Source organism: Hypanus sabinus, chromosome 25 (genome assembly GCF_030144855.1).
Source record: "Hypanus sabinus isolate sHypSab1 chromosome 25, sHypSab1.hap1, whole genome shotgun sequence".
Taxonomy (NCBI): domain Eukaryota; kingdom Metazoa; phylum Chordata; class Chondrichthyes; order Myliobatiformes; family Dasyatidae; genus Hypanus; species Hypanus sabinus.
This window is the reverse complement of record NC_082730.1, coordinates 5,214,533-5,228,157: the sequence shown is the minus strand read 5'-3', so window position 1 is coordinate 5,228,157 and position 13,625 is coordinate 5,214,533. Positions and strand designations below refer to the sequence as shown.

Here is a 13,625-nt window from a genome sequence, read left to right as displayed (position 1 = left end):
CTCCCCACACCCCTTCTATTCCCCATTCTGGCCTCTTAATTCTTCTTACCTGCCTATCCCCCAGGCCCCATCCTCCTACAGTGCACTCTCCTCTCCTATCAGATCCCTTCCCCCTTTCTAGACCTTTCTTTTTCCCACCCACCTGGCTTCACCTCTCACCTTTTAGCTATCCTCCTTCCCCCACCACCAAACATTTTATTCTGGCGTCTTCCCCCTCCCTTTCCATTCCTGAAGTTGGCTCTCGGCCTGATATATCCACTGTTTATTTGTTTTCACAGATGCTGCCTGACCTGCTGAGTTCCTCCAGCATTTGGTGTGAGTTACTCAGTTAATTGTCTCCTACACAATTTATGTAACTCTGTAACTGCGTGTGTGTGTGTGTCTGGGTAGGAGAGTGAGTGTGTCTGGGTAGGGGAGTGAGTGTGTGTGTGTCTGTGTAGGAGAGTGAGTGTGTCTGGGTAGGGGAGTGAGTGTGTGTGTGTCTGTGTAGGAGAGTGAGTGTGTCTGGGTAGGGGAGCGTGTGTGTGTGTGTGTGTGTGTGTGTAGGAGAGTGAGTATGTCTGGGTAGGAGAATGTGTGTGTGTCTGTAGGAGAGTGAGTGTGTCTGGGTAGGAGAGTGAGTGTGTGTGTACGTGTGTGTGTAGGAGAGTGAGTGTGTGTGTGTGTGTGTAGGAGAGTGAGTGTGTCTGGGTAGGGGAGTGAGTGTGTGTGTGTGTGTAGGAGAGTGAGTGTGTGTGTCTGTGTGTGTGCAGGAGAGTGAGTGTGTGTGTGTAGGAGAGTGAGTGTGTCTGGGTAGGGGAGTGAGTGTGTGTGTGTGTGTGTAGGAGAGTGAGTGTGTCTGGGTAGGGGAGTGAGTGTGTGTGTGTGTGTGTGTAGGAGAGTGAGTGTGTCTGGGTAGGGGAGTGAGTGAGTGTGCGTGTGTGTGTGTGTAGGAGAGTGAGTGTGTGTGTGTAGGAGAGTGAGTGTGTGTGTGTAGGAGAGTGAGTGTGTGTGTGTGTAGGAGAGTGAGTGTGTGTGTGTAGGAGAGTGAGTGTGTGTGTGTGTAGGAGAGTGAGTGTGTCTGTGTAGGGGAGTGTGTGTGTGTGTGTGTGTGTGTGTGTGTGTGTAGGAGAGTGAGTGTGTCTGGGGGTAGGGGAGTGAGTGTGTGTGTGTGTGTGTGTGTAGGAGAGTGAGTGTGTCTGGGTAGGGGAGTGTGTGTGTGTGTGTGTGTGTGTGTGTGTGTGTAGGAGAGTGAGTGTGTGTGTGTGTAGGAGAATGAGTGTGTCTGGGGGTAGGGGAGTGAGTGTGTGTGTGTGTGTGTGTAGGAGAGTGAGTGTGTCTGGGTAGGGGAGTGTGTGTGTGTGTGTGTGTGTAGGAGAGTGAGTGTGTCTGGGTAGCGGAGTGTGTGTGTGTGTAGGAGAGTGAGTATGTGTGGGTAGGGGAGTGTGTGTGTGTGTGTGTGTAGGAGAGTGAGTGTGTGTGTGTAGGGGAGTGAGTGTGTCTGGGTAGGGGAGTGTGTGTGTGTGTGTGTGTGTGTGTGTAGGAGAGTGAGTGTGTCTGGGTAGGGGAGTGTGTGTGTGTAGGGGAGTGAGTGTGTGTGTGTGTATGTGTGTAGGAGAGTGAGTGTACGTGTGTGTGTAGGAGAGTGAGTGTGTCTGGGTAGGAGAGTGAGTGTGTGTGTGTAGGAGAGTGAGTGTGTCTGGGTAGGGAGTGTGTGTGTGTGTAGGAGAGTGAGTGTGTCTGGGTAGGGGAGTGGGTGTGTGTGTAGGAGAGTGAGTGTGTGTGTGTGTAGGAGAGTGAGTGTGTCTGGGTAGGAAAGTGAGTGTGTGTGTGTAGGAGAGTGAGTATGTCTGGGTAGGAGAGTGAGTGTGTGTGTGTAGGAGAGTGAGTGTGTCTGGGTAGGGGAGTGTGTGTGTGTGTAGGAGAGTGAGTGTGTCTGGGTAGGGGAGTGGGTGTGTGTGTAGGAGAGTGAGTGTGTGTGTGTGTAGGAGAGTGAGTGTGTCTGGGTAGGAAAGTGAGTGTGTGTGTGTAGGAGAGTGAGTGTGTCTGGGTAGGGGAGTGTGTGTGTGCGTGTGTGTGTGTAGGGGAGTGAGTATGTCTGGGTAGGGGAGTGTGTGTGTGTGTTTGTGTGTGTGTAGGAGAGTGAGTGTGTGTGTGTGTGTAGGAGAGTGAGTATGTCTGGGTAGGGAGTGTGTGTGTGTGTGAGTGTGTGTGTGTGATTGTGTGTGTGTGTAGGAGAGTGAGTGTGTCTGGGAAGGGGAGTGAGTGTGTGTGTGTGTGTGTAGGGGAGTGAGTATGTCTGGGTAGGGAGTGTGTGTGTGTGTAGGAGAGTGAGTGTGTGTGTGTGTGTGTGTGTGTGTGTGTGTGTGTGTGTGTAGGAGAGTGAGTATGTCTGGGTAGGGGAGTGAGTGAGTGTGTGTGTGTGTCTGTGTAGGGGAGTGAGTGTGTCTGGGTAGGGGAGTGAGTGTGTGTGTGTGTGTAGGTGAGTGTGTATGTCTGGGTAGGGGAGTGAGTGTGTGTGTGTGTAGGGGAGTGAGTGTGTCTGGGTAGGGGAGTGAGTGTGTGTGTGTGTGTAGGGGAGTGAGTGTGTGTGTGTGTAGTGGAGTGAGTGTGTCTGGGTAGGGGAGTGAGTGTGTGTGTGTGTAGGTGAGTGTGTATGTCTGGGTAGGGGAGTGAGCGTGTGTGTGTGTAGGGGAGTGAGTGTGTCTGGGTAGGGGAGTGAGTGTGTGTGTGTGTGTGTGTGTGTGTGTGTGTATCTCTGGGTAGGGGAGTGAGTGTGTGTGTGTCTGTAGGGGAGTGAGTGTGTCTGGGTAGGGGAGTGAGTATGTGTGTGTCTGTAGGGGAGTGAGTGTGTCTGGGTAGGGGAGTGTGTGTGTGTGTGTGTGTAGGGGAGTGAGTGTGTCTGGGTAGGGGAGTGAGTGTGTGTGTGTGTGTGTGTGTGTGTATGTCTGGGTAGGGGAGTGAGTGAGTGTGTGTGTGTAGGGGAGTGAGTGTGTCTGGGTAGGGGAGTGAGTGTGTGAAGGTTAGAGAGCTAGTCAGCGGCACGCTGAGGGAGCGCAGTCACACCCCAAGGTATGGATAATGGATAATGTCCTTATCCTGAAATCACAGATTAAAAAGCTTTTTATCTGTGGTAGAAGTAACAAAGATACTATCATCAACACAATAAATACATTGATAGCGTTATCTTGTTGATTTTACTAGAATATTATATAGCAGCTTGTAGTTCTGTGATGAATAATGTTCAAATTGTGCTTCCTGTGTCCAGCATGGAAAGAACGTTTCTCCTTGTGGGAGCACCACCTGAGACAAGCTCTCTTCGTGTTGCTACCATCATAGAGGAAGTAGAGCAGCCTGAAGACACACACTGAATGATTCAGGAACTGCTTCTTCCCCTCTGCCGTCAGATCTTTGAATGGACATTGAACCCATGAACAACAACACCTCAATATCTCCTTTTTCTTTTTCTTGCACTCTTTCTGCACCATTTATTTAATTTATTGTAATGTCTTAATATAATTGTAGTTTTGTTTATTATTCTGTATTGCAAAGTACTGCTGCTGTTAAACAACAAATTTCACAACATATGCTGGTGATATTAAAGCTGATTCTGATTCTGGAATTAGGAGGGAATTACCTATCAGATTAGATTCGTACAATCTAACTTTCCACAGCAGCTCATAGCGCTTGTACTTGGAACATGAAACTGCTAGTCCTGTCCCTTAAGAAGGTGAAGAAGGAACGTGACTGAGGTAAATGAAATGATGTGGGTGGGATATAGGAGCTGTGGACTACTGGAAACTTTACCCCATATCAGAGGTGAATGAAACTAGAGGACACAGACGAAGGGGAGGGAGAAGAAATTTTATTGAGATGCACTGCGGATTAGGGGATTAGGCCCTTTCAGTCCTTTGAGCCACACCATCCAGTAACCCCTAACTTAATCTGGGCCTGATAACGAGAAAATTCACAATGAACAATTAACTGACAAACCATTATGCCTTTGGACTGCGGGATGAAAGCAGAGCAACTGGAGGAAACTCACGTGGTCACGGGGAGAACGTACAAACTCCTTACGGGAATTGAACTCGGGTCACCAAACTCTGCACCCTACTGAGCGAGAGGGGATGTGAGGGAAATGTCCTTCACTCAGCGAGCGGTCAGTACCTGGAACACTCTGACGGAGAGAGGGGCACGAGCAGAGTTACTGACATTTCTCGATGAATCGCTTTGAGAAATGAGACGCTGGCCAGTCTGGATGAACTGGACCAAATGGCCTGCTTCGTGCTGTAGGATTCAGTGACTCCATCACTCATGTTTCACGTAGCTCGCTGAGTACCTGAAACACACTGTCGGAGAAAACGCTGCGCAAAGAGACACTGACAATGATAAAAAAAAATAGAGGGCGGCACAGTAGCAGAACGCTATTACAGTGCCAGTTCAATTCTCACTGCTGTCTGTAAGGAGTTTGTATGTTTTCTCTGTGACCGCGTGGATTTCCACCAGATGCTCCCGTTTCCTCCCCTGTTCTGAAGGCGTACCGGTTAGCAGATGAATTGGTCACATGGGTGTAACTCACCGGGCTGGAACGGCCTGTTACCATGCTTTATCTCCAAATATCCCGAAGGATCACCTTGGCAACGGGGACAGTGCACAAATGCTGGGCAACGGGGATTGTCAGTGTGGACAAGATGGGCTGCATGGACTTCTCTATGCCAAAGGACTCTGAGACTACGTTCCACACTGCACTGAGATCAGTGACAGTCTGATTGATCCCCGCTGAGTCCAGGGTACGGACGCCTCACTCACCGAGCTGTTCTGACACTGCACGCTGGAGCTGTTGAACCGCAGGGCCGGCACTCGCTTGCTCACCCCCGTCACGTTCAGGACACATTCGTAGCCGCGCTGCCCGGACTGAGGTTGTGGCAGGTTCCGGGCTTTCAGCGTGATTGGCTTCTCCTCTCCAACCGGGATAAGAACCTCGTTTGAGGGCACCAGCTGCGGACAATCCTGAACAGGAAGGAATGGAGGAGAAATCAAAGAAAGTCTGCGAGGAGCAGAGATCGAAGCAAACTGATCGGCCTGTCGGACTCACTCACTGGGTCTGCTGGAGGCTCCAGAAAACATGACTATGCCATCCAATCCATCAGTCTCCCCAGATAACACACACAAGACCATACCATCCAATCCATCAGTCCCCCCATATAACACACACAAGACCATACCGTCCAATCCATCAGTCCCCCCAGATAACACACACAAGACCATACCGTCCAATCCATCAGTCCCCCCAGATATATACACACAAGACCATACCGTCCAATCCATCAGTCCCCCCATATAATACACACAAGACCATACCGTCCAATCCATCAGTCCCCCTAGATAACATACACAAGACCATACCGTCCAATCCATCAGTCCCGCCAGATAACATACACAAGACCATACCGTCCAATCCATCAGTCCCGCCAGATAACATACACAAGACCATACCGTCCAATCCATCAGTCCCCTCAGATAACACACACAAGACCATACCGTCCAATCCATCAGTCACCCCATATAACAGACACAAGACCATACCGTCCAATTCATCAGTCCCCCCAGATAATACACACAAGACCATACCGTCCAATCCATCAGTCCCCCCATATAATACACACAAGACCATACCGTCCAATCCATCAGTCCCCCCAGATAACACACACAAGACCATACCGTCCAATCCATCAATCCCCCCAGATAACACACACAAGACCATACCGTCCAATCCATCAGTCCCCCCATATAACACACACAAGACCATACCGTCCAATCCATCAGTCCCCCCATATAACACACACAAGACCATACCGTCCAATCCATCAGTCCCCCCAGATAACACAGACAAGACCATACCGTCCAATCCATCAGTCCCCCCATATAAGACACACAAGACCATACCGTCCAATCCATCAGTCCCCCCAGATAACACACACAAGACCATACCGTCCAATCCATCAGTCCCCCCATATAACACACACAGGACCATACCGTCCAATCCATCAGTCCCCCCAGATAACACACACAAGACCATACCGTCCAATCCATCAGTCCCCCTAGGTAACACACACAAGACCATACCATCCAATCCATCAGTCCCCCCAGATAATACACACAAGACCATACCGTCCAATCCATCAGTCCCCCTAGGTAACACACACAAGACCATACCGTCCAATCCATCAGTCCCCCCATGTAACACACACAAGACCGTACCGTCCAATCCATCAGTCCCCCCATATAACACACACAAGACCATACCGTCCAATCCATCAGTCCCCCCAAGACCATACCGTCCAATCCATCAGTCCCCCCATATAACACACACAAGACCATACCGTCCAATCCATTAGTCCCCCCAGATAACACACACAAGACCATACCGTCCAATCCATCAGTCCCCCCAGATAACACACACAAGACCATACCGTCCAATCCATCAGTCCCACAATATAACACACACAAGACCATACTGTCCAATCCATCAGTCCCTCCATATAACACACACAAGACCATACCGTCCAATCCATCAGGCCCCCCAGATAACACACACAAGACCATACCATCCAATCCATCAGTCCCCCCATATAACACACACAAGACCATACCGTCCAATCCATCAGTCCCCCCAGATAATACACACAAGACCATACCGTCCAATCCATCAGTCCCCCCATATAACACACACAAGACCATACCGTCCAATCCATCAGTCCCCCCAGATAACACACACAAGACCATACCGTCCAATCCATCAGTCCCCCTAGGTAACACACAGAAGACCATACTGTCCAATCCATCAGTCCCCCCAGATAACACACACAAGACCATACCGTCCAATCCATCAGTCCCCCCATATAAGACACACAAGACCATACCGTCCAATCCATCAGTCCCCCCAGATAACACACACAAGACCATACTGTCCAATCCATCAGTCCCCCCAGATAACACACACAAGACCATACCGTCCAATCCATCAGTTCTCCCAGATAATACACACAAGACCATACCGTCCAATCCATCAGTCCCTCAGAATAACACACACAAGACCATACCGTCCAATCCATCAGTCCTTCAGAATAACACACACAAGACCATACCGTCCAATCCATCAGTCCCCCTAGATAACACACACAAGACCATACTGTCCAATCCATCAATCCCTCAGAATAACAGAGATGTGAACACGTCACCCCTCCTTCAGTCCTTCAGGTAACACAGGCATGAACACACCACCCAGTTCATCAGTCCCTTAGAATAACAGAGACATGAACACACCACCTCATCCATCAGTCACCCCGGATAACTGAGATGTGAACACACTACCCAATGGGGGTCTTTGGGGTTTGTGAGTTTCATTTCTTTTTCTGTTTTATTCTGGGGGTGGGGTACTTGTTGTCCTTTTTTCAACAGCTGCCATGGTCTTTCTGTGTCTTATATCTATCTGGAGAAGACAAATATCAGAGATGTATTGTATATGCAGACTCTCACAATAAAATTAACCATTGAGCCTTTTCCGAGCCTGCTGAATGTCTCCTCATTAAGAGAGCCCAGCATTCCAGGACCCAGGGTGTTGAACCTTTGGTGTAACTGTGTATTGACCTTCAATGACTCATGGGTCCTTTGAATATCAACACTTCATCATGTCACCACTTCAAACATACTCCCCTTTCATGTTTGCTCCATGTATCTTCATGTCCTTGCCCACTAACTGAGTCTGTCTGTATCTTCTCCAAATTTTCCAACCTCTTCTCTACTCACAATCCCACCTGACATTATCCTTCACATAAATCTGAGATGGATCAGTGATTTTAATCATGTTCAATCAAAAAAAAGTATCAACTGATCACTAAAAAAAATTTCTCTCAGCTAACATTACTTAAAACTACTGAACTGAGGTCGGGTGGGACTACAAACAGAGGTCATATGTTACGGGTGAAAGGTGAAATGTTTAAGAGGAACTTGAGGGGAAACTTCTTCACTCAGAGGATGGTGAGAGTGTGGAATGAGCTTCCAGTGCAAGTGGTGCATTTGAGCTCAATTTCAATGTTTAAGAGAAGTTTGGAGGGGTTTGTAGGGCTATGGTCTGGATGCAGGTTGATAGGGGTAGGCAGTTTAAATGGTTTGGAATGGACTAGATGGGCCAAAAGGCCTGTCTGTATTTTTCTATGACTCCATGACTAAAGAAGATGCACATTAACAATAAGCCATTGGTGCTACATGGACAGAGGGCGCAGATTAGCGCTGTGTCACTCTGTAAATGGTTAGAATACACCACAGTTACAACGCTGGGACTTTCCGCAGCAAGGATCCAAAGAAATGACAGAGCAGGTAGTTAAAGCCTGCAACACCTCTATATTCTCAAAACGCACATCAACCAAATACTCTTATCAAAGTGTCAGGTTATCTGTCGGAACAAGAACTCCCAAGTGCTCTTGTGCCTCGATAAGCAGCATGCTCTCTCATCTGAAAGAAATGCATCGTCTCCTAAGTTGCCTTTTCTGTGCAACTGCAAGGTAAGATTTCAGTGAGACATTTGCTGAAACCTACAGGAAAAATATTACTCAGATTGAAAGAGTACAGAAAAAATTTACAAGGGTTCTGTTGGGACTTGAGGATCTGAGTTATGAGGAAAGGTTGAATGAACAGGTCAGAATCGAAATCAGCTTTAATATCACTGGCCTATGTCGTGAAATTTGTTAACTTTAGAACTTCAATCCCTGGAGTGTGGGAGAATGAAGGGAGATTTTATAAGAAATACACAAAATTCTGATGGGTATAGATAGATTAAATGCAAGCAGGTGAGATGAGAAATAGAGGTCATGGGTCAAGGGTGAAAGGGGAATCTGCGGGGGACTTTCACTGAGAGGTTGGTGGGAGTGTGGAACACACTGCAAGCAGAAGTGGTGGATGTGGTTTCAAGTGCAACATCTAAGAAGTTTGGATAAGTACATGGATGGGGGGGACATGGAGGATTCTGGGCTGGGTGCAGGACTAGGCAGAGCAACAGTGTGGCGGGGACAAGATGGGCCAAACGACCTGTTGCTGTGACTATGAAATGGCGAAACTGTAGTAGGAGGGATGTTATTGCACAGGGCCTGAGGAGAGTGACCAGGAAATGGTGGAGCTTTTCAGTTCTGAGGAGAGACGAGGACGCTGGCGTGGCAACCTGACAGCTCTTTACAAAATTAAGGGAGGCATGTGTAGTCTCAATCATTGCAGAGATGTCGAGTACTAGAAGGTATAGCCACGAGGAACAGCTTCTTCCCCTCAGCCATCTGATTTCTCAATGGACAATGAATCCATCAACACTACCTCACTGCTTTTTCTTCTCTTTTTGCACTACTTATTTATTTTTTTGTATATGGACAGTGTTGTGCAAAAATCTTAGGCATATACTGTATATATAGCTTGGGTTCCTAAGACTTTTGCACAGTACTGTAGTAATTTCATGTATTGCACTGTATTGCTGCCACAGAAAACCAAATTTCATGACATACGTGAGAGATGATAAACCTGATTCTGATATGGGTCTCTATTGTGGACTGAGAGTGGGAAGGGGGCAGGGAGAGGGGAATCATGGTTGAGAAAAAGGGAAGGGAGAGGGGAGGGAGTGGGAAGCATCAGAGAGACATTCTGTAATGATCACTAAATTAATTGTTTGGAATCAAATGACCATGCCCGGTGTCTCAGGGCTGGGTGTGTTCACCCACACTCTGCCAGCGTTTCCACACCTTTCCTGCGGCGCTCCACCATTCCCAACATCCTCCGCTCCCACCAGATTTACAAACTTGCTGTCTGCTGCACGTTGACAGATACTGTACCGAGCTATCATTCATATGGAGAGTTTTACATACAGTATATGTGCCTAAGACTTTTGCACAGTGCTGTATACTTACTGTAATTTATGTTATTTTCTCTTATTATGTATTGCAATGTCTTCTTGCCTCAAAACAACTAACTTCATATATTTGCCAGTGATTTTCTCATGTTTGTGATATTAAACCTGATTCTGAAGCCAGGGTAAGCAGTAAGCGCAGACGTTCTCCGCCCAGTGGGTGTTTGGAATCTGTCTGAGTGAGCGTGGAGGCAGAGACTCTCTCGACATTTGAGAAGTATCTAGGCAGCTAATTCATCGTGTAGAAGTCTAAATGTGATTAGTAAGGATGAGAACTTGATGGTCAGCAGGAGCAAGCCTGGCCAAAGGATGACTCTACGAAATACAACCTGATGTGCAGGGATCATTCATTCAGTATATGACATGTTGTATGATGTGGGCGGTCATGGTCTATGACCATGACTGTGCTTGTCAAACTTTTCTACAGAAGTAGTTTGCCATTGTCTTCAGGGCAGTGTCTTTACAAGATGGGTGAGACCAGCCATTATCAATACTCTTCAGAGATTGTCTGCCTGGTGTGAGTGGTTGCATAACCAGGACTTGAGATCTGCACCGGCTGCTCATACGACCGTCCACCACCTGCTCCCCTGGCTTCATGTGACCCTGACCGAGGGGATAAGCAGGTGCGACACCTTGCCCAAGGGTGATCTGCAGGCTAGTGGAGGGAAGTAGCCCCTTACACCTCCTTTGGTAGAGATGTATCTCCACCCCACCACCCTTCTGTGCAGGGGCAAGAGTGATAAATTTCAAATGGGCATCAGAAGAATGTCTCTATTAGTGTGTGAGAGTCTAGGATCTGAAGGCACAGCCTCAGAACGGGGGGGGGGGGGGGGGAATTTCTCTTTAGAACTGAGATGAAAAGGACTTTCTTCAGCCAGAGAGTGGTGAATCTTTGGACTTTGTTGCTGCAAAGTGCTGTGGAGGGCAAATCACTGAGTGTATTTCAGGCAAAGATCAACAGATTTTTGCTTAGTAATGGGCTTGGGGAGAAGGAGGGAAAACGGGATTAAGAGAGAACAGCCATGATTAAATAGGTTGAATGAATGATACTGCTATGTGGGGGAGTCCCAACATTTCTTATGCCATGGACCCCTACCATTAACCGAGGGGTCCGTGGACCCTGGGCTGGGAACCCCTGTACTGTATATTTTATGCTCTTGTGTCCAAATCGACACTGAGCAGAGTTCGTCCATATTTACACAGCATGCTGAGGTCAACAGTGAAGGGTCTTAGCAAAGAAACAGGCCATTCGGCCCATCTAGCCCATGCTGAACTATTATACCACCTAGTCCCATCAACCAGCACCCAGACCATAGCCCTCCATACCCTTCCCATGCATGTACCTACCCAAACTTCTCTTGAATGTTGATTGTGTACTAACAGAGCACCTCAAAAATAATAACAGGATTGAGCAGATTCAGCAAGGGGCATCAAACTGAGACTAAGAGTTATTACTGGACCCAGCAGGTCAGTGGTTCTTCCACTGAGGAGATTAGAACCAGGATCACAGTCTCAGAGCAGGGAGCAAGGTGAGGAGACATCTACTCCTCAGAGAACAGTGAACCTCTGGTATTCTCAAGTGTGGAGGGCAATGGACACGGTCACTCAGTTCATTCAGAATGGACGCGGATGGCTGTTGGAGACGGTGCAGGAATGCGGGGCTGAGATAGGTCAACCCGAAAGGCCCACTCACCAGCTCCTGCTCTCAGCCCTCATGAACTGCTTCATTGTCAGAAGATTAAAATCTCCAGGGGCCTGCTGTATAATCCCAGCAAAAACTTATTAAAGATGGAAACAATTTTGTCCACATCTGGTAAACGTTATATACATTTCAATGAAATTTCCACCCACAATATACCCAAAGTGAAAACCAATTTTATTCCATTTTGTTTCCCCTGCAGCTGATATTAAAGATTCCGATTCTGGCAGACTTTTTAAAAGGTCTGAGCTGAACCCTGTGAGTGACACACTCTCCGGGGACTGACTCTCCTCTGCACCAGTCCTTGTAGTTACCGTGACAGCACACTGCCTCCCCCATGGTCTTAGGTTTGTTATCGGCGGAGTAACCCTTCCTGCCCACCGACCTTCAGCACTGCCCAGGGGACTACTGAGTGCTTCGAATTCCTCTGACTCCAATCCACCCACCTGGAACAGCCATGGAGACATAGACGATTATGAGGTCATTCAGCACAGAAACAGGGTCTTCTACCCAAACAGTCTGTGCTGACCAGGATCCTCATTGTCCCATATGCCACTAAACCATGGGTTCCAATCCTGGGGTCCATGGCACAAAGAAGGGCACAAACCCCTACTCCAAACCTTTTCTATCCATGTACCTGTCCAAGTACTTTTTAAATGTTGCAAATGTCCCTGACTCAACCAACTCCTCTGGCAGTTTGTTCCATATACTGGCCACCCTCTGGCTAAAAAAACTTGGGTCATACACAGTACTGTGTAAAAGTCATCTTGGACACATATCTACAGTTAGGGTGCTTAATACTTTTGCACCGTATTGTATTTGTCAACATGGAGCGGAGCACGGGTTTGTAAATCTGGTAGGCGCAAAGGATGCTGGGAATGGTGAGGGTGGAGTGCCGGTGGAGGGGTGTGGACAAAGTGGCAGAGAAGGAGTGCCTGGGGCAGGGAGGGAGGTGGGTGTTGGCATGGGTACAGACACACCCAGTCCTGAGACACCAGGATTGTCATTTGATTCTAAACAATTGATTTATTGATCATTACAGAATGTCTGTCTGGTGCTTCTTGCTCCCTTCCCCTTTTCCCAACCATCATGCCCCTCTCCCTGCCCCCTTCTCACTTTCAGTCCACAATAGAGACCCCTTTGAGAATCAGGTTTATCATCACTCATGTCCTGAATTTTGTTTTTTTCTGCGGTAGCAGTACAGTGCAATAGATGAAATTACTACAGAAATGTGCAAAAGTCTTAGGCACCCTAGCTATAGGTGGGTGAAAAAGATGCCCTTTAGCTTCCTATTAAATCTCTCCCCTCTTGTTTTAACCCTATAACCCCTTGTTCTTGATTCCCCAACCCTGGGATAAAGAGTGTGAGTATTCACTGAGTTTATATCCTTCATGAACCATGAAACAATGAAAGGATGCATCTTGCAGCATACAGTGGTGAGATTGTGACACTGTGTACAACATTAGGAAGACCTGATCCACACAGCAAAACTCCTGAAGGAATCACTGACACCATTAGAAGAGGGAAGGGAGTGGTTGGTTGAGGAGGCAGGAGGAAAGACCAGCAGTCCTGGTACGCGAACTCTGGCTTAACACAGAAATGAACGAACCCCCTCTCACAAACGTCACCAACTTCCACTGATTTGGAAAAGTCAGTGCCAGGGGGTGGCAGCGGTGTGGGAGGGAGTGGGAGGCAGGATGTTTTGTGAACCTTTGTGTGGATGACTGAAATCTGAAATGAAAACAAAACGCTGGAAACACTTAGCAGGTCAGCAAGTGTCTAAGGAGAGTGCAACAGGCCTGACTAGCGTCCTTGAACTAAAATGTTTACTAGTTTCTCTTTCCACAGATGCTGTCCTGGCATGCCTTGTTTCCAGAATTTTCTATGCTTGTTGTGAATGAATGGTGCTTTATTGTGCACAGACTCTCTACCCAGAGCTTGGCCCCATGGTCAGGAAGGTCTCTGTTAATGCACATTGGACGAAGATTCCCTACTCCACCA

At 47.8% G+C, this 13,625-nt stretch overlaps 1 protein-coding gene across 2 annotated transcripts in view; it reads right to left on the bottom strand.

Annotated features, from left to right (window-relative positions):
* LOC132380944 (plexin-A2-like) overlaps window positions 1-13,625 on the bottom strand; it is a 570,948-nt gene that overhangs the window by 213,996 nt on the left and 343,327 nt on the right. For both annotated transcript variants that reach the window (XM_059949929.1, XM_059949928.1), the window contains exon 10: window positions 4,789-4,989. In XM_059949929.1, coding sequence (XP_059805912.1) covers window positions 4,789-4,989 — 201 coding nt within the window. The remainder of the gene's footprint in view (window positions 1-4,788; window positions 4,990-13,625) is intronic.